This window comes from Lutzomyia longipalpis, chromosome 2 (genome assembly GCF_024334085.1).
Source record: "Lutzomyia longipalpis isolate SR_M1_2022 chromosome 2, ASM2433408v1".
NCBI classification, from domain to species: Eukaryota; Metazoa; Arthropoda; class Insecta; order Diptera; family Psychodidae; genus Lutzomyia; species Lutzomyia longipalpis.
In genome coordinates this window covers 8,757,349-8,777,312 of record NC_074708.1, presented here as the reverse complement: position 1 = coordinate 8,777,312, position 19,964 = coordinate 8,757,349, and the positions used below count along the sequence as shown (strand labels likewise).

Here is a 19,964-nt window from a genome sequence, read left to right as displayed (position 1 = left end):
TTATGCCTCGATCTCCCTTCTTCTTCTCCCTTTCACGCCCAATTGCAATCCCCGGGGCTCATGGTATTTCCTCCATCGTGCCCATTGAATTTATTCCCCTTCTCATGTATGGATAATCCCGCTGGATATACCCGCTGATTCTCTCTCTCACAAGCCGGACCTATCGCATTGTTATGGCATGTAAGCAAATATTTTAATCCACGCATGAATAAATGAATAAATATCGGTGGAAGAAAATGTCGGTAACACGATGAAAGAATTAACGTTACAACCTCATTTCCACGCCATGCTCTCTCTTCTCCTTACGCATCAGGATAATTTTTGGGCAACAAGAACGGCGTGATTTACATTAGAGAGCAAATCTATGTATGATATGTCGTTCGTTACAAACGAGATGTTTGCTTATGCTGCAAAAGAGATTAATCCCAATGCCGCAAAAATATGAATACAGTCGTGACCTCGTGGTAGGACCGTCGTCAAAATGACTTCTCTGCGGTAAAATGGCTTCAGAATGAAGAATTTTGCCTTCGCAGTGGGACAATTAGTAATACTATTGGAAAGGTAGGATACTAATTGTCCCACTGCGAAGGCAAAATTCCTCATTCTGAAGCCGTTTTACCGCGGAGAAGTCATTTTGACGACAGTCCTACACGGAAAGAAAAAAGTTGAGGCGGCGCAAAAATTCAGTACTTGTTACAATAGCAAGTTATAATGTTATTGTACCCGCCACTGTCCATTTGCACTAGCCGGAGACTCCAGCTGTGCCAACTAGAAATTCCTGTAGAATCAAATGAGATTTTCTGCTCTTCTCACACATTTGTCACTGTGGCTTTTCGTCGACTGCGCAACCTTGTCTCGTATTTGCTTTATAAATGTTGTGCAGATGCGTAACATGCTACTTCAGTCGACGGCTTTGCCGACTTGTGAAAAGACGAGATATATAATTTTAAAGATATAGATGTCTCTTTTTCTCCAATTATGGCATACAAAAATCAAAACGAATGAGACAAAATGTGTGTGCATATACGCCATTTCCTTCTGACTCATTGGCGACATAGCCAGTTTGTAGTTGAGTTAGAAGCAAACTTCAGCTCTGCCAACAATGTAACAATTCTGACGCCAAACTGTTGGCATAGCAAGAGTTTCCAGCTAGTATTAGTAGTTATTTTTCTCCGTGTACCACGAGGTCACGACTGTATTGAATACAGAGTCGTGCAAGGAGCTTTCTATACAGTAATGTCTTGCAGAAAGGTGATAATTTACTGATTTTGTAAAAAAATCTTTCTTTTCTTTTTAATTTATGTATGTGAAACAAGAATTTAAAATTTTTTAAAGATCTGAAAAAGTTCTTGAATAAGGTAGTTTTAGAACTCATAGCGAAGACACCTTTTTGTACTATAAAAAATCTATTATTTTGATTATAGATTCAAAAAAAAATTTAAGAAAAAATAACGAACCCAATTATTTGTGTACGAACAATAAGAATCTGCGGAAATATTACCTACAAATATGTATCCCGATTATTTCTTCGAATGAGGATTAAGGACTTCTCCCATTGAAAATAAATAAACTTCTTTAACGAATCGAGAGAAGGAGCGAGAAGAAAAACTACAAATTTTCATCGTAATATTACATTTTTTATTTTTTGTAAATTTACTTTCGCAAAATAGAGCTAAAAAATATGAATCGAAAGAACACGATTAATCGATTTTTTTTTATACAATTTCTTTAGTGAACTTAACAGTCTATTAAAATTAGTTTGTTATTCCGTTTTAAGAAATATTCTAAATTCTTTTTTTTCTCATTTTTTTTTCTACAGTTTCACATTACTAAAAACGAAAAAAAAATATTACTGTCAGAACCAAAAATATCAGTTACAAAAAAAATTTAAAAAATACATTAATAAATTCTCATTTGAAACATTTCTAGACACATATCTAAAATACTTCTATCATCTATATCTTTTTCTTTTCTTTTCTTTTTTTAATTAAATATTACATAATATTAATTAATGCACTTGTTATTCTCTAGTTATTGCTATCGATATAAGTATTTCATTTTAATTTAATTAATTTCTTTTTTCTCATTACGCGCAATGTAAATAAATTATTTTTATTTCGCTGGAAAAAGTGTTTGAAAAAGACATTTTACGGTAAAAGGTAAAAGTTTTGCCTTAAGTTTCTTTTAGTGCGTTTTTGTTAATGAAAAAAAATATCTTTTCCAAGAAGAAAAGAAGAAAATCTCGAGCCTGTGATTAAGGCAATATATTGTATGAATGACTTTTGGTGCACAATGTGTATATAAAAATGTGACAAAACTTCGAAAGGCCCCATATTTATTATTTATTAGAATTTTTTGTTTTGTTTTTATAAGTACACACACACGTAAAATAGAATTTAAAAAAAATGAGAAAAAATTAGGCACATTTTCTTTGTCGTTTCCTTATTCGATTTTTAAGCACTTGATTTATCCTTTTCTTTTTCCTGGAGTAAACTCCAAAGAGAAGAGAAAATTTGATTTTTTAAAGAAAATCTGGAAGCTTTTTTCGCTTGTTTTCTTCCCCCCTAAAGTACTTTTTTTTTCTTTTTGATTTTCGGCACATTGAGTTACTTGTTAAAGATTAAAAAAAAAGAGCACTTAAACATTTTTCTTCTTCCTATACAACAGAAACAACATCCTTTGGTAAATTACTTTCCAAAATAAAATATTTTTTCACTCCATCATTGTGACTTTTTTTTTGTTTTAAATTGCTCCACTTTTTTTTATTAAGGTTGACTTTGTGGCTTTTATTTTCCAGCATACGTTGGATTCTTGAAGGTGGACGTTGCTTGTTTGTAAATAGGATTCTCGCCCTGCATATGGAAAAGAAAAAGAAATATTGTAAAATTTTTCAATTTCTTTCAAAAAATCGATTCTTTTTTCACTAAATAAAATCTAAGAAATTGATTTTTTTCTCCCCTAAAAAACTCTCACTCAGCAGTTCAATTGCCCACCCCTGTAAAACATGCAAAAAATAAGAGAAATTCTCACTCACCGTATCCCATTTAGCCATCATCCGCTCTTTCTCGAATCTCGCAAACTCCCGACGATCATTTATCGTTGTAAGGAGCTTCCACAGCAAAAGGATGGCGAGCCCAATAAGCACAATGGCCGCTATGACTCCCAAAACAACACCCAACATGAACACTTTTGGTGGACATTCGCGCTCTTCTTGCGCCCTCACGACAACCTTGTCATCATCGCGATCTGTATAGACAAACTGGAAGCGACAGTCATCCTCATCGTAGAACGTACACAACACTTCATCCTTTGTCTCATCCGCTGTGACAACTTCCTCCGTGATTGGCGTGAAGAGTGTGCAATTTTGCATGCAGAGATCCTTATCATCACCCATTGGTCCCGTTTGGTACACCTGACACTGCACGCAATCCTTGAATTCGTGACAACGCCCCGAGCATGTGGGGCACTTCTCGCAGTACCGCCCAGAATATCGTCCTTCGTCGGTTATTTTGCAATTGCACGTACCACATACGCACTCCCCGTTCCCGGAGCAAATTTCCCCATCATGTGGATTGATGCAGGTATCATTGGATGCCCTGCAATCGCATGCTGTTCCCGTCCATCCCTCCAAGCAGTGACACACCCCACATTGGCAAACACCATGATCCGGGCCTGAGCAAAGGAGCCCATTGTGACGATCGCAGGAGAAGTTGTCACACTCACAGTACGTTCCTGAGATCACTTCCTCCGGATTTGGACGCTTCTCGCACTCACACACCCCACAGACGCACGCCCCACGGCCACTGCAATCAATTGTTGTATTATCCGGACGACAGGCACGATCTCTCTCGATCTCACTGTGAATATCCAGCATACCACATTCGCAATTCCTTCCGAAATACTGATCGTAGCATTCGCAAATGCCACACTTGAGGGTACCGTGGTAGTTGCATTCAGCTGCATTTGAGACATAGCCACGATGATCAGGATGTTCACATTCGCAATCGCAGAGCATTTGGAGGTCAACAATTAAGCTCTCATTGATGCCAACTGGATAAATCTGTGGAGATGAAAATAAATATGAATTATAAAGAGGAAGGATGTTACGACCTGATTCGAGGAAACAATCAGGATCACACGTAATTTTGTAGTTAGGATCAAAATATAAATAAAAAATTACGAATTCTGATTTTCTTTCAATCTCTACTATATTACGCATATCCTGATTGTTTCTCCCGAAGAAAATCATTGCAGGACTACTCACGAAGGGGCTCTCTTACCTGGAATGTTTGGAACCAATCCCGGGGATTTTGTGGGCAAGTTTGCACAAGAATATTGGCACGGAACTCCACCATATCACCAACTTTGAGTCCATCACATTTATTGGTCTGCACCATTTTTCCACCCTCAAGGCATGAGGAGTAGTAGGTGATCTTTACGGCACTCGTAGCATTGTCCTTCATCACAACTGACGATGAAATTTTCTACAAGATCACCCCCAAAAATCAAGAAAAATTTATAAATTTCTGAAAATTAACTTTAAAACAAACAAAAAAAACTCACATTGTACTCCTCTTCGACCAATTGAACAACATTGGAGGAATTAGATGAAAGCTCCGCAGCTGATGATCCCTCAATGTGCTCCGAAAGCTTCTTGTACACCTCAATTTGTTGCTTTGTCACGGCAAAAATAACATTAATCGCATTTTGCTTGACTTTGAGATTAATCTGCGAAATGCTGGGATAATCTTGAATTTTCGAGTGCGTGTAGTGACCATTTTTATCCAAATGGCATTCCCCATCATTTGGCGTAATAACCCCACCGAGTTTCCCATCGCCAGCATAGTGGAATCCAGCATCAGTGGAGAAGACGAGCAATCGTCGTGCATGTTCACGCCAACCAACTTCATCCCTGCACGCAATGGCTTGCATAATGGCATCAAATCCACCCTCAGGAGCGTCTAAATTACCCGAAACACTCGCTTCCGATACTTCTTTCTACACAACAAAAAAAATTAGCCAAAGAAAACATATTTTTAAAAAAAATTGTCCCAAGAAAATCTTTAAAAAAAATTAATAATTGTAAATATTTTGATTTTAATTCCTTAATTCCACGCTTCAACCTTATTTACTGGGATTATTCATTCATTTTTGTATAGGTAGAAGCCACAAGAAAGTCATGCAGTGAACTCATTTATTAAATACACAAAAACACACACATTTTAGGTGACTCACAGATAAAAATGCATCAGCTTCCGCCACCAAGTTTAATGTGCGGACAATTCATGCACAGAGAGAAATTAGAGGAAAAATAAAACATACACAGGGTGACTCAAATAAAGTGCATTTTTGTGATTTTAATTTTAAATTGATTCGCATCAATAATATCGTAAAATATCAAATTGCCTGATAATTTCAAGCATAACCTTTTCATTGGACAAATTCGGAAGTTATGGATAGAAAATTTCTGAATTATTTAGCAATTTTAATAAAAGTAAAAAGTAAAGTATTTCAAAGAAAACAGGTGTTAAAAATCACTTCCGATCTCAGATAAAGATTTTCTTATCAATTAATGACTAAAGTTTGACTATAGGATTAGCCATGAATTTTATACACTTCTGAAAACGTCATCGAAGACACATTGATTGGATTGAGAAATTAGTACACTTTTATGTGTAAAAAATGCCCTCACGTTGCATATCCCGAAAGCCCCCTACTACTACTACATACCCGAAGAAAAATAAAACAAATTTCATCAAAGATCAAATAGAATGCTCCTAATTTTTATTTTTGCCCAAAAGAACGGAAAGATCTTTATTTTGTAAATTACTGCACTTCACAAAACACACCCTGTAGATGTGGAAAAAAATTAAACCAACACCAAAATAAATTAGTAAGGAAAAAACAAACTCAGAAAATACAATTAGAAAACCAAAACTACGTAAGAAACTATGTAGATAAGAAAATGAATAAATGGTATTATGTGATGTCATTTATGTACATTTTTTTTGCATAATCCGTGAAACTCTATTTTATAATGAAAAAAAAAATGAAGAAAATTAAATGAAGGATGGGAAGGATAATAAATAAAAAGCTTCGCCAGAGTTTTATGGCAAATTTTTTTTGGTCAAAAATCAAAAGAAGTCAAAAAGACAAAATGGAAATGGAATGAGGGGTATAATGTGGGTGGGGAATGTCTAATTGCCACAAGTTTATATTTTTAGAGAAAAAAAAATTTATTAAAAAGGTCAATAAATGCATGGCAAAGGGGAAATTGAAAATAAAAATAAGGTAAGATAAAACATGTGTAGGTGGACAAGTCCACAATTTAGTTGCGCTTTTTCTGTTCTACTCTCTGCAAAAATCACTTACGGAGAAATAATGTGTATCCTTACTAAGTCTCATAACATTTTTAAAGCCATATGGAGCAGCACAATTGTCACACGGTGCTATCAAACTGCGTATGATAAATAAGAAGAAATTGTGATGATAATGATTTTATATTTGGTTGATTTTTTCTCATTGATTTGCTGCTTCTTTTTTTTGTTTCTCCAGCTAAGATGCAAGAAATATGTGATGTTGAAGAGATTTTCATGAGAATAGTGACAAAATGATTTAGTTTTCTTTTCTCCCTGGATGTAAAAATCCTCCCAAAAGGATTCTTCTAGAGAGGATGTTTTCCTTAACATATTCAAGATAAAATGAACACAATGAGAGAGCGATGAGTGTGTACAATTTTTTTTTTTTCGAGAAAAGAGACACATTCAGAATGAGAGACACAGAGGAGAATAGCATGAAGAGATCATCAACAACAAATATGACGAGAAATAGGAGGTAGAGAATGTAATAAAACACTGATTTGATAGAAAATAGTAATCCCAATTAAACATTCAATATATAAAATATTTGTTGTATCCCAAAATACCAAAAAATAGAACTAAATTCACAAACATTCCTACTAAAAAATAATCATGCTTTATCCGATAAAATCTTTCTTTTTTCCAAACTATAAAATTCACATACTCTTTTAATGTTTTTAATTTTAATAAATTTCATCAAAAAACAGCTACGAAATATATTTTCCAATACTACTACATTATTTAATGGTCAAAAAAACTAAAATGTTTCCCTTTAATTACTGTTTAAAATTAACCACAAATCAAAAATCAGCAATATTCCATTTATATAAAAATAAACTCTATATAAAAGTGTGTGTAAGAAATGCATTGAAAAAAAATTCAGCCACAAACAGTTCCCAGAATAAGAATGTGATCATTCACAGAATTTCGTGACTTTTTTCAATATTATAAACCAACAAAGAAAAATTAACTCTTGAAGATAAATTTTCTTGCAGATTTTTTTTCATTGAGAATTTTTTTTAGAAAACTTCTGAAAGAAAACTTACGGAAAAATTCATTGTATCCATACTGAGTGCCATGTGATTTTTAAAACCATACGGTGCTTCACATCCGTCACATGGATGCTCCAATCTGGAAGAATTATTTTAGTCAAGAGACAAATTAACATAAAAAAAACAAATTATTTTTCCCACGTATCCCGCAACATTTTTCTTTTTCGCCAAATCCACAAATTGGGATTGTTGAAAAGAAGAAAAATAAAAAAAAAGACCTCACAATTAGTTGCCCCTTCGTGCGATCCACTGAAAAACTTTCAATCACATTTCCTTGCATCATGAGAAAGACTACAGAGATAAGAAGACGGCATCACACATGCCGATGATTTACTCACTTCTTGGGTACCGTTGAAACATACGGCATGAGAACTTTATCAACAAACGATCCAAATCCAAGGCGGAAATTCGATGTGATATTCCTCATTGTCTCCGAGAGGGAGTTTCCAAGATACGAGAGACTGTGTTTGTCATCTTCCATTGATTTGGACAAGTCCATGAGGTAGTAGAGATCAATTGGGTAGTCTTCGGCCTGAGAGTATCTCATATTGAGGTGATATTCTTCGTCTGTTGAACAGAATAAGTAAGGAAATTGAGGAATTGTGCGTTTGTTCTTTGTCATCGATTAATTTTCAATTTTCTTATTATTTCTTTAAAGTTTTCTAGAACTTAGAAGAACTTATTAGAACTAAAAAAAAGAATTTTTTGATCAAGCATTGATTGATAAATTCTTAAAAGAAAATCAACCTTTGTCCAAATAATCGGATCCATGATTGTATTACATTTCTCAAGCTTAAAATTTTATTAATCGAATTATTCCTCATTCAAATAAATCTCTTATCTTGCTAAACGCAAACTCTAACTTCACGCAAAAATTAGATAAAAATGCAAATGATAAGATATCATTACACTACATAATTGGACAGATAACTTACTTATTCGCAACTTTAGCTTCACTCTCTGTGGGCTAATTTGAACAATTCCCCCGGAGGCTGCTCCAAACCCGTAGGTACTCCCACTACTGGAACTAGAACTTCCGTAGTGTGATGAAGAAGACGACATGGAAGAATAGGAGCTCCCACTTGCACTGTAACCACTGGCACTGTACCCACTAGCTGCAGCTCCACCACCACCTTCTGCAGCTGCTCCACTTACTCTCCTCGTTAGCTCCATATTCAGCAGGGGGATCATCTCATTGTCGGGATTGTACGTATACTCCTCGGGGCAGCGTGAGTCCCCAACACCATAGCTTGGCTGGAAACATCGCGGAAGATCCCCATATTCCGCCTGAGGTTGCAGGCACCATGCACAACTCTTGGTTTGGATGCATTCATGGCATGTTGTTTTGCTAACACACGGATTCTGTGATGTTAGCTTCTCTGCCAGCTGCCCATTTGCCACTGCAACAGCAAGCAGGAAACAGTAGATCCCCATTGGGGACACCACATATCGTCCTATGTCGATTTTTGAGGTCATTTTGGCAGTTTCTATCCACACACACGGAAGGCAATTAGGTCAGAAATCAAAATTAATGTCACATCATTATATACTTTATTTTCATTTTTGCAATATCTTCTCCCCTACTATGGGTGGCCCAATTAAATACTTCACACAATCACACACTCACACACACCTTTTTTTTATCTTCCCCCATAGCGCACATAAGGATATCGATTGACCCCAAAAAGGCTGAAAAAGGATGGTCAGAGAGAAGTGACAAGAATATTTGCACTACAATTTCCTGCCACATTTGACTTACTAACCCTCCATCACACCTCCTCCCTCATACCCCACCCCCTCTACCAATTCACACTTATTTGCGCGCATTTTTGTCGCGTTCTTGAGTTCAGTGGACACAACACATTCAGTGCCATTGTGAGCAAAATTCCCCTTAAAATCTTTGTTTATTTTTGCACAAGAAGAGGAGAAAACTCATAAAGTTGGAAATTGTGGGGAAATTAAATGCATTTTGCATAAATCTCGTGAGTCAGTTGTAAGTTTTAAAATTAAATTCTTGAGGCAATTTATATTGATCTCTCCCATGAAATTCAACGTGTTTGCATCAACTTTTACTTTCAGTACCCATAATATATTATATTTTGAGAGCGAGAGACAAAACGAGATCTTTTTGTTGGAAAAACCTTAAGGCATTACCTCTGTGTGATTACTTAATTTTTACAGACTCTGTTTTTCACGCTGATTCACATTAATGGCACCACGACGGTGTCTTTTTTTAACACACACCACATCCCAAAACACAACATCTTGATTTATTTTCAGTCTCCTTCGCGTACGGCAGAATATAAATAATTCCAATATATGTGTGTATGGGGACCCCCGAAAAGTGATGTGAAAATCATGCTTCAGCAACTCATCAAAGATCCACTCGTATCATGTTGTCTCTTCTATGCTGCAGAGAGGAAAAGGGAATAAGAACAGCAAAATAAAATGACATGTAATCCAATAAAATCCTTCTTTTTTTTTCTTTTGGAGGGTGCGCCCTATGATGCGGGCTATGAGAGTCAATTGATAGACATAATCCTCTATTAGTTTTACTTCATTTTTTCCACATTTTCTTTTTTTTTTCTTTCACATTTTCTTGCTCCACTAATCCTTCTGGTCACGGTCAATCAACGATGGGAAAAGACAAACAGAAGGTCATCACGACGCACGATTGATGCGGAAATGGAAATCATAATGAAATCATCGTAAAAATCTCTTCCTTCTTTGACCACTCCTTGATGTGTTGTATTCCCTTTTCACATCCATTAACCTCCTATGCTATCTATCAATGTTCCTCCCTCACGACAAGACCTTTCTTTTGTGACACAATCGCGTATATATACATTCTACTTTTTCCTCCATCATCCTCCCACACATGCACACACACGAAACACCTTTCTGCCACAATTCTAAACGGAAAGATCAACAGAAAACACATTAGTGGGTGATTTTATCTTGTTTTCCCCGCAACTGGACAAACTTCTCTCTTGAGAGACAACATAAAATGCAACATAAGAAAATATAATAAAGTATAGAGATTTTCAATTAGTTTTTGAGTTTTTTTTTCTCTCTCGAAAACTTTATGAGGAATGGTTTGCCTCTCAAGCGGAAATCATCTCTTCACAAATATTATAATACTCTTGTATATAGTTTTTTTTTGCATATAGACCATTAATATGAAAAAAAAACTTCCAAATTAAACATCTGCACAAGATCTTGACGTCTTCCTCATGATTCATCGGATATTTTATATTAAATCATCTTCAACATTTAGAATATTAGGTTGTATTATAATTTTAAAAAGTTCTCCCCAGAACTTGCATCGTGGTTGTGTTGATTTTTACTATCTGTCATACCTCCTATAACTTCCCTAATTTATTGCAGCCTTTAAAAGTTGTAAAGGAGGAAGAAAGAAAACGTCATGTAGAGTCATAAAAATGTGGAATTAATACTAAACCAAATGACAAAATCATTACACAGAATTATGTATAATTCTTCTATGAATACATAAAGCAATTATCCCATTAGCACATAATTTATTATTATTTTCCCTAGAATATTGTTATCGCAGGCTCAATGTGTTAAGCACGACTAGTTTATATACAAAAATCTTCCTGAATGCAATGGAAACCGTATAAAGAGAAAAATAATGGACTTATAGCAATAAATATTTAATGCTCCGTTGACATAATGTTGTTTGTATGCGTGAAAGTCTTTATCAGCGTGCTAAAACAAGCACATATTTAAATTTTAATACATATTTTAACATCTTTTGAGAAAGCTCAATAGAGAGAGACCACTTAGGAAAGAGATTGGGGGAATTGGATCATCACCTGTTCAGTTTGTGAAATTCTAACTTGAATTTTTCAGAGTATTTTCTCACAAGGATACAGTAATTAAAATCCATGATCGAAAGTTCAAAGAAAACATTTCAAGAAAGCTCAAAAATAAGGACTAAAAATAAAATTCTAACCGTTAAGATGCATTCTACAAAACTATTGCAAACATCTGTGATCACTCATCTCTCTAAAGTACACCAAGAAATTATCATGGATCAGGGCTAATGACCCTTTTGTGTTAATTTAAGATCCTAATGCTACACAACAATAAACAACAGAGGCTTTTTTGCCTCTAGAAACATTTCTCCATAAAAAAAAATTCACATTCTTATCTCCCGAAGTGAAGAGATCGCATTGGGATCGCGTGAACTGGAATGTCCAAAGTATTAAACCGCCCAGGCTGCATCACTTCTTGCACTCTCTGCTGAATTGTTTACATTTTGTAATGCTGAACCTTGGGAGATCCCCTTCCGCCTGAGAAATTCCACAATTTTATCTTTCAATGTATGCGCAGAGACACACTGACATTTTTTTTCGTCGTGGCTGCTGCTTCATCTGAATATTTATCATCTGAGAAAATCCATAAGCTGCTGATCGAGGTTGATCCACGCGCTGTTTTATTTGGCAACTAATATTCGAAGAAATACGTGGTGACGAAGTGACGGATTCAGCAGCACTCCGTAGTATGACCAAAAGTGTGGTGAGTCAATTTCTCTGGAGAAATTCTTATCGGAATGTTTGAGGAGTTTTTTTTTTCATACTATGGGGGTACTTGTGAGGAGGTCAGGATTACATGGAGAGACAAAGATTAAATTCTAGACAAGATTCCTGACTGATTGAGGGCGTCCCTTTGGGGGTAATTAGCTAAGAGTCTGGCGCCTCATCTTTTAGGAGAGGCATCCGCATGAATGTCAATTGAGTGATTTCTTCTGAGAATCTCTGTCTCTGGCCACACACACAAGTCAATTGCTGCCATTTATCATTTCTCTTCGCTGGGCTATTTGTCTCTGTGTGATCTTTGGCGCGCGGAGAGTGCAATTTTGCTGTGTCGAGCACATTGACTGGAGAAATGTGTAGACGAAGGAAGGAATATGATGAGACACGGACATAAGAAACCAATAAGATGGAGGCGACTGATGTATGGGGATTTTGTGTGAGGCAGAGAGCGAAGAAAAAACGATATGATCCAATAAAAATAAAATGAATGGGAGACATCGTACGTGGGTCTCGCATGTGGGCGACTGCTGGTGATCTCTCAGGGAGTGCGCGCACACCTCAAGATCTCCCCAAAGAGACCACGATGAGAGAAAAAAAATTACGCGCGCGACAACCAGCCTGTCCAGGTGCAAACTCCATTCCGGACAAGTGTTCCTGCGGGGGCGTGGAATGAGGCCAGGAAGTGACCCCCAGCACACATAGGGAGCCGCATTAAAGCGATCCTCTCGAGAGATGGTCTAAATTTGAATTAAAAACTATTTTTAGCAGATGATTTACACAGAAATCTCACTCTCTGTTGCACCATCTGGGTATTTTTCTGCCCATTTCTCACCAACTCCCGCACAAAATCTCCCATCTCACACCTCAATTAACATCTCTACAACCCCAAATGTTGCCCCATTCATCCCCAAAGTACCCTCGCGGGGTATTTCTGCCCGAAAATTACCCCCAAATACGGTGGGTATGAACTTTTTGGGGGAACTGTTCGTACAGCGGACCCATAAAAAGGCAGCCACACACACCCATTTGGAAGACGAGATTTTTGCACAGAACTTACCGAATTTACGTGATTTCTTGCACAATCCCACACCGATGCAATCCTTCTGCACCACACACACGGCAAATTGGGGCGATTTTCACGCAAAAATGGCACTTTTTGGGTATTTTTTCTTGTTACGAGGATGACTTCTTCAGTGGGAGGAAAAACACTGCGATTTCTTAGCGGCCATACTGTTCGGCACTCTTCGACAGACTGAGCGATGACGAATACTCTCGTACTTCAGCTTACTACGAGTGGTACGCGTAAAATAATTTAAATTAACTGAATGAATAGCAAGAGATGATTTTTAGGACTACTTGGATTTTTTTTTAAATTAATTTTAGATCACAAATCTTCCTGAAAAAATTAAAATATTGGATTTTCAACGGGCTAATTTTCCAATAAATCTTACTTTTATCCATGCAGAAGAGAGAAAAAAATCTCTACCTTAATGGTAAAATAAATCGCGAGAACGTCTCTCTCTCTAAAAGAGTTTGTGAGACAATTCCTTTAATGATCTGATTAAAATAATTCATGCCCTTCAGAAATCATACAGATCAATTATATTTATAGAAACTAACTAAATAAGCTCCAATCTCCCCTACAAATTCAACAAAAGAAGCATAAATCCGTTGATAGAAAATGAGTAAATTACGTGTACCACTCGTACTAAAATTGTTATCGAAGATTTGATGATTTCGTTAAGTTTCGTTCGTCTTTCAGCTCAACCAACTCCCCCAAACTCTAGTAGAGAACTTCCGAGGAAAATTCCTAATGATAAAATGAGATTATTCCATGCAGATTTACCATGGATGGTGAGTCATTAAAAATAAACTTCCCGCTCTTCTTATTCAATTAATTAATTTTTAAGGGAAGAAAAAGAAAGAAAAAGACAACTTTTCGCTCTCAATGAAGACAGGAAAAATGTTTCTTTTTTTTATTTAGCCAAAGCTCATCAAAAAATGTTCATTTTTTATCATTTTTGTGTTCTGCACATTAAATCAAACAAAAAATATATTGCGCTCCTCACATTTTTTATGTATATAATGTCGTTAACTCCCTTATGTAAAAATACATTTATGAAATTGATTAAATTATGCAATTTTGCAATTTTTTTTTTTAATATTTGTTTCATTTTAATAAAATAATTTATAAATTGTAATAATTTACTAAGGTCCTAAGGATGAAGCACTGAATTATTTTTCTTTTTTTTATTTATCATTTATATACGGATTAGCTCGACTTTGTGGGCAAGCACGGCAAAATAGTTGAGGATTTATTTATTTTAGGATAATTATTATATTTTCCAAAATGACTTTAATTTTCTAATTTCTATTTTTAATTTTTTTTTCATTCAATATCATTTATTTATTATTACATTCTTTTAGTATAATATTTTGCCCTTTAATTTGTTGCTCAAATAACTTCCTTTTATAGGGTCTTCTTATAAAAGAAATTCAATTGGAAAGGAGAGACATTTCTTTTATTTTTTTATCAATTGTATATTAAAAGCTTTTTCTTTTATAAATGTTGATGATGAATGAATCAAGATATTCTTTCAGGATTACTTCGTTTTACATTGGATTGAGTACAAATTTTCTCGACAAAATGCAAACACTTCCATAGTCCAAGAAGAACATCTTGTGCTATAGGTATTAGTTGTGGATGAAGAGGAAAATTGCATCTTATATAGTTTGCTTTCTTTCTTTCTTTCCATTTCTCACGGCATAATTGATGAAACGTGCGACCGAATGTTTTACAAATAAGCGTTAATTTATGAAGATTATCTCTTACAATAACTATCATATATTAATGGGAAACATTTAATATTCACTGGGAATTTATTCATTAAGAATTCTGTCTAATTGTAACGTACTCTCTCTGTAGCATTTTGTTGTTTTACTTTTTTTCTCTCATTTGCATATCTAATGAACTTTTTTCACAATTTATTTTGTATGTAATGTATATTATTTAATTAGCAAAATGCATGTAAATTATATATTGCAACTCACAGAATAAGGGCTTTTATCAGTAATTGAGTGTTTTTAATATTTTTTTTTTCACTGAGACAAGAAAAAGTTATGTGTTTGGTAGACAAAAAACTCATCATTAGTTGATCACCAACACTTCCTTGAAGACTCCTTTCTTCACATTTTATCTCGTTTCGTTTCGCTTTTCATTCTTTCGAGTGCGCCACAAAGCAAAATATTTTGATTTTAGATTAATTTCTTTTCTTTCACGTCTTTCACGCAATTTCTAAAGTAGACGGCATTAAGCATTCTTTTTACTACGGTGTGCGATTCTCCACAAGAATGTAAAAAAAAGAATTAATTTTTAATTGAAAATGCTATATAATATAAAGATTGCAAATAAACAGACAATGCGCACAAATGCTGTAGTTTGCCTAATTTGTTTTTTTTCATCATTTCTATTTCTCATTAAAATTACTATTGTTAGATTTTTAAGTTTAAAGTTTATCATATAATAGAAGAAGAAGAAGAATTACGATAGAAAAAAAAGAACAAGAAGAATTAGGTAGACATTTTATGTGAGGAAGTCAAAGAAGAAGCACGTGTGGCTGATAGATTAAGAAAGTTAAAGATTGAGAAACGATTGAAAAAGGTAAAATAAGAGAAATAAGTGAAAAAGGGAATACAATTTAATTTATGTAATATTTTTTATAGAATTAGTGCAAGCAAAGAAGAGAGTAGTTAGAGGAGAGGCGGCGTTGAAGCCCTAAGGTTAAAATAGAGTAAGTAGTCTAAGCAAATGATAAAGCGCCCCTCTTCTAAAGCCCCAATGTATGTATTTTGTAGGTTAAAACAACCGCCATCTCCGTGGATAATAAATGTGCACGAAGCACACTTAACAAGAAAGTAACATTCTTTTAACTCTATTTGGGAGTTATTATTGTACGAAGATGATGAGGACGCCCCCGGGAGGTGAGAACAAAGGTGAGACGGCGGGACAGGAGTCTCCGCCAAAAGATGAGAAGTTTCGTGGATTTAGCGAGGAATCCATTGGCAAAGAGAATGTTCAGGAGTTGAAGATGATCTCTGCGGAGAAGAGTATACTAGACCTAGAAATCACAGAGACAAGAATGAAGTTGCGTCTTGCGCAGCTAGAGAAGCAAAAGGCCATGGAAAACCTTCACATGAAGACCTCCACACCGATTCCCCACAAAAAGACTCCCGTGGTGGCGTATAGAGTCGACGATGATTTTGATGATGATGAGCCGGTTGGGAAAGTGCAAGAGGGGCCCCAGCTGGAAGAGAAGCCCCGGCTGGAAGAAAAGCCAGCCCCAGTTGTTCCAGAAGTTCCCAGGCCGACAGAGAGGTACGTGTCAGACATGCAGATGTTTATGGCGCGACAGACGTTGACGAGAGAGGTGAAGCAATTCGACGGATGCTTCCGTGAATGGCCAGGCTTCATCAATTGGTGGCGAAGCACCACTGCTGCATGTGCTTTTACACCCACAGAAGATATTACGCGATTGGACAAGTGCCTCAAGGGTGACGCAAGAGAAGCCGTGCAATTCCTTTTGTACGACAGCAAGAATGTACCGCGTATCCTTGATGTACTTGAGAAGAGATTTGGGCGTCCCGAATTCCTTGTGATGTCTATGCTAGAGAAAGTCAGGGAGCTTCCTGCAGTTAGAGAAGAGGACCCTGAATCAGTGATGAAGTTTGCGAGTGCAGTGGAGAATCTGATGGCATCCTTGGAGATTATGGGACGTGCGAGCTACAAAGAGAGTCCCCACTTGATTTGGGAAATTGTCGAGAAGCTTCCTACAAATATGAAGATTCAGTGGTCAGAAGTAGATACAAGTAGTGGGTTCGGAGATTTGGATGTGCTAGTGAAGTTCCTGAACAAGAAGGCTGAGGCCGCAATGAAGCGCATCATGCAATCCAGAGATAAGATGTCCACTGAGAAGTCACCAGAAAAAGGGAAGCAAAATCAGAGGAGTGGGAAAACGCATAAAGTGATGACTACGACAGAAGATAAGAAGAAGACGTGCAATATTTGCGATGAGGAAGGCCACTTCGCAAATAATTGTCCACATCTAGTGCAAGCGGCGCTCGAAGATCGTCGCAAATTGATTATGAATAGGAGTCTGTGCTTCTTGTGCCTGATGAAAGGACATCCAGCAGCAGATTGCCGCCGAACGTCGAGGTGTTCAATAGATGGTTGTGGGAAGAAGCATCATGAGTTGCTACACACGCCGACAGAGAGACCACAGCCTACACCAGGCCCCTCTACCGCGCCGCGGGATGAGATAGTGCCTCATGTGAACACCACAATGTACTCGTACTCAACTGCAAAGAATAAGATTCTCATGAAGATTATTCCGGTGATTGTGACTGGGTCTAAGGGCACAGTAAGGACGTTTGCATTCTTGGACGATGGATCCTCAATCACGATGATCAAGGCCAGCTTGGCGAGAAAGATGGGTCTGTCCGGGCCGGTGCGGCCACTAGTGTATCAGGGAGCGAATGCTGCGTCACAGTTGGAGAAAGATTCTGAAATAGTAGAGTTCAGGGTGAAGGGAACGTTTGATCGCGCAAAGGAGTTTACAGTGAAGGGTGCTCGTACAGTAGCAGTGATGTCTTTGCCGAAACAGACCACCAATGTGACGGCTCTTGCGCGAGACTGGAGTTATTTGACTCAGCGTCCAGTTGAGCCCATGCAAAATGCAGAGCCTGAGATTCTCATTGGAGTGGATAATGTTGCCCTGATCACCGCTAGAGAAGTCATTCATGGCGCTTGGAATGCGCCTTACTTGATCAGGACGTGGCTTGGATGGATAGCCATGGGTAAAATTGGACGCAGTCCGGAAACACCCGTGGAGTATGCGTGCACTGCAATTGAGGAAGTGAGTGAGATTTGCGACGTGAACAATTCGTCATTCACTATTGAGGACTTTGATGTGAATCACACAGTCGAGAATGCAGTGCCTAGAGAGGATAAGAAGAGTTTTACAATTATGGAGTTGGCTACAGACGTGATAAAAGATAGTAGATTCGAAGAAAGTAATTTATGGAAAGATGAGCAGCCCCCTGAGGTGTCAGAAGACCGCCCAGTCGCGATGATTCGCCCGCTCGAGCTCGAGCACAAGCTGGACGAAGACCCAGAGTTGACCCAGGAGCACTGCGAGAAGATGACAGGGCATGTCCAGGATGGATATTTGCAGCTGCTTAGTGAAGAACAAAAGAAGTTGTCAAAGCCGGAAGTGTGTTTCTCACCCACACTTGCCGTGAGTGTGAAGATTGACAACACTGAGATGTTGAAAGAAAAGCACCCGGGAGTAATCCAGGAGATTCTCAATTGTCGTGACGATTACCTCGAAATTCATGACACTCCGGATGAGGCCAAGCAGTTGGTGCGGGGAGTCATAAAAGTGCAAAGTGCAGAAGATTTTCGGATGGTAAATTGGTGTACAAGTGATGTGAAAGTGTTGGATGATCCACCAGCAGATTATTCATACAAAGACGAAGTGAAATTTGATGACAGTTCGTTCGATAAGGCGATCACTGTACGACAGATGTTTGACGGTGACATGTTTACTTTTTGTGCAAATTTCCACCGTGTACCACCCGACATTCTTTATGGTGAAAAGACACCCACGATTCGAGAGCTTCTCCGGCTAGTCATGTCAATATTTGGTCCTCTGGGAGATATTGGCATGTTCGTAGTGAAAGGAAGGATGATCCTACAGGAGATTCGTCGTGCAAAGATTGGATGGAGCCCTGAAGATAGTGGAGAGTTGTGCTGTCAGTGGCTAAAGTTTGTGAAATTGAAAGGCATTGAGAAAGTTCGAGAAGTCTATTTGCGAGTTATTCATCCAGAGGGAGTAGTTGTCGAGTGTCTGATAGTTTGCACGCGCGTGGCACCGACCAAAAAGGTGAAAATTCCCCGTCTGGAGCTGCAGGACGCAGTTTTGAATACGCATTTAGGCGAATGTTTGGAGGATACGTTTGAGATGCAGGTCAGTGACAGTGAATGGTCAACAGAGAAGGAGCAGAAAGAAGTGATTGATGAGCCCGAGATGTTACCAGCAGCAGAAAAGGTTTGTGAGGTTATCCGGAAACCCATGCTTCCGGACGTGAAGAGATTCTTCGATTGGTGGCGCAAGCTGATGGAAATGGCGCGAGTGGGATTTTGTACCTTGCGTTGGTTCAAAAAGCATCGTGAGAGAAGAATCAGTGGCGAGAATAACGTGGGGGAGCCCCCACCGATTGAGCTGGAAGACATTGCTTGGGCAAAGACGGAAAGAATCAAAGAAGTACGACGTGGATACGTGAAGATGAAAGCAGCAGTGTGGTGTACATGGGCGATAGAACAGTTTTCCCCGAATCGCCCTGCACACACACATCTGGGATTGGTCAGTGAAGCTGTGAGACGCCGTCAGAAGAAGCGCTGGGGTGATATCTTCACCTTGCTAGCTAGACGAGCCATATGTATGAAGATTGCGACCTATTGGGTAGCTGACAGCGCCGTTGCAGCAATCCGGCGATTCTTGGACCGCCGTGGGAAGATTGAAGCAGTACGTTACGACGGTGAGAGGAAGTTTGAAAGATTCCTGGAAAAGTGGAAGAAAAAGCAGCAGCCAAACAGTGATGGAGAAGCAGTGTCGATCATGAATAGATAGAAGCAAGAAGACTGGCTGTAAAGTATTGTGCAAGTGATGAACCCCCTGATTTGGGTGCTTCGCGCACCGTGGGGGAGAAATGTTAGATTTTTAAGTTTAAAGTTTATCATATAATAGAAGAAGAAGAAGAATTACGATAGAAAAAAAGAACAAGAAGAATTAGGTAGACATTTTATGTGAGGAAGTCAAAGAAGAAGCACGTGTGGCTGATAGATTAAGAAAGTTAAAGATTGAGAAACGATTGAAAAAGGTAAAATAAGAGAAATAAGTGAAAAAGGGAATACAATTTAATTTATGTAATATTTT

General features: G+C 37.5%; 2 protein-coding genes across 3 annotated transcripts; one reads left to right on the top strand and one right to left on the bottom strand.

The window, feature by feature from the left end:
• Positions 1–1,615: 1,615 nt before the first annotated feature.
• On the bottom strand, positions 1,616–13,231 carry LOC129788967 (integrin beta-PS). 2 transcript variants are annotated; one of them, XM_055825503.1, is made up of 8 exons: positions 13,028–13,231; positions 8,347–8,898; positions 7,750–7,978; positions 7,406–7,490; positions 4,564–4,998; positions 4,281–4,484; positions 3,035–4,060; positions 1,616–2,852 (listed from the first exon to the last, which is right to left on the bottom strand). In XM_055825503.1, the coding sequence occupies exons 2-8, from the start codon at positions 8,885–8,887 to the stop codon at positions 2,787–2,789; spliced, it is 2,586 nt and encodes an 861-aa protein (XP_055681478.1). In that variant the 5' UTR covers positions 8,888–8,898; positions 13,028–13,231; the 3' UTR covers positions 1,616–2,786. The 2 variants fall into 2 exon arrangements, with proteins under 2 accessions (XP_055681478.1, XP_055681480.1); XM_055825505.1 differs by lacking the exon at positions 7,406–7,490 and adding an exon at positions 6,373–6,457.
• A 2,235-nt stretch (positions 13,232–15,466) lies between these two features.
• On the top strand, positions 15,467–19,658 carry LOC129789184 (uncharacterized). Its single transcript, XM_055825833.1, has 2 exons — positions 15,467–15,761; positions 15,826–19,658. The coding sequence occupies exon 2, from the start codon at positions 15,930–15,932 to the stop codon at positions 19,656–19,658; it is 3,729 nt and encodes a 1,242-aa protein (XP_055681808.1). The 5' UTR covers positions 15,467–15,761; positions 15,826–15,929.
• Positions 19,659–19,964: the final 306 nt, after the last annotated feature.

Excerpts from the sequence above, each read along its gene's own strand:
- LOC129788967 (XM_055825503.1), bottom strand. The coding sequence starts at position 8,887 with ATGACCTCAAAAATCGACATAGGACGATATGTGGTGTCCCCAATGGGG. Across the intron at positions 4,999-7,405 it reads TGGATACAATGAATTTTTCC|AAAGAAGTATCGGAAGCGAG; the intron begins GTAAGTTTTCTT and ends TTTGTTGTGTAG. Across the intron at positions 4,485-4,563 it reads TGGTCGAAGAGGAGTACAAT|AAAATTTCATCGTCAGTTGT; the intron begins GTGAGTTTTTTT and ends GTGATCTTGTAG.
- LOC129789184 (XM_055825833.1), top strand. The coding sequence starts at position 15,930 with ATGATGAGGACGCCCCCGGGAGGTGAGAACAAAGGTGAGACGGCGGGA.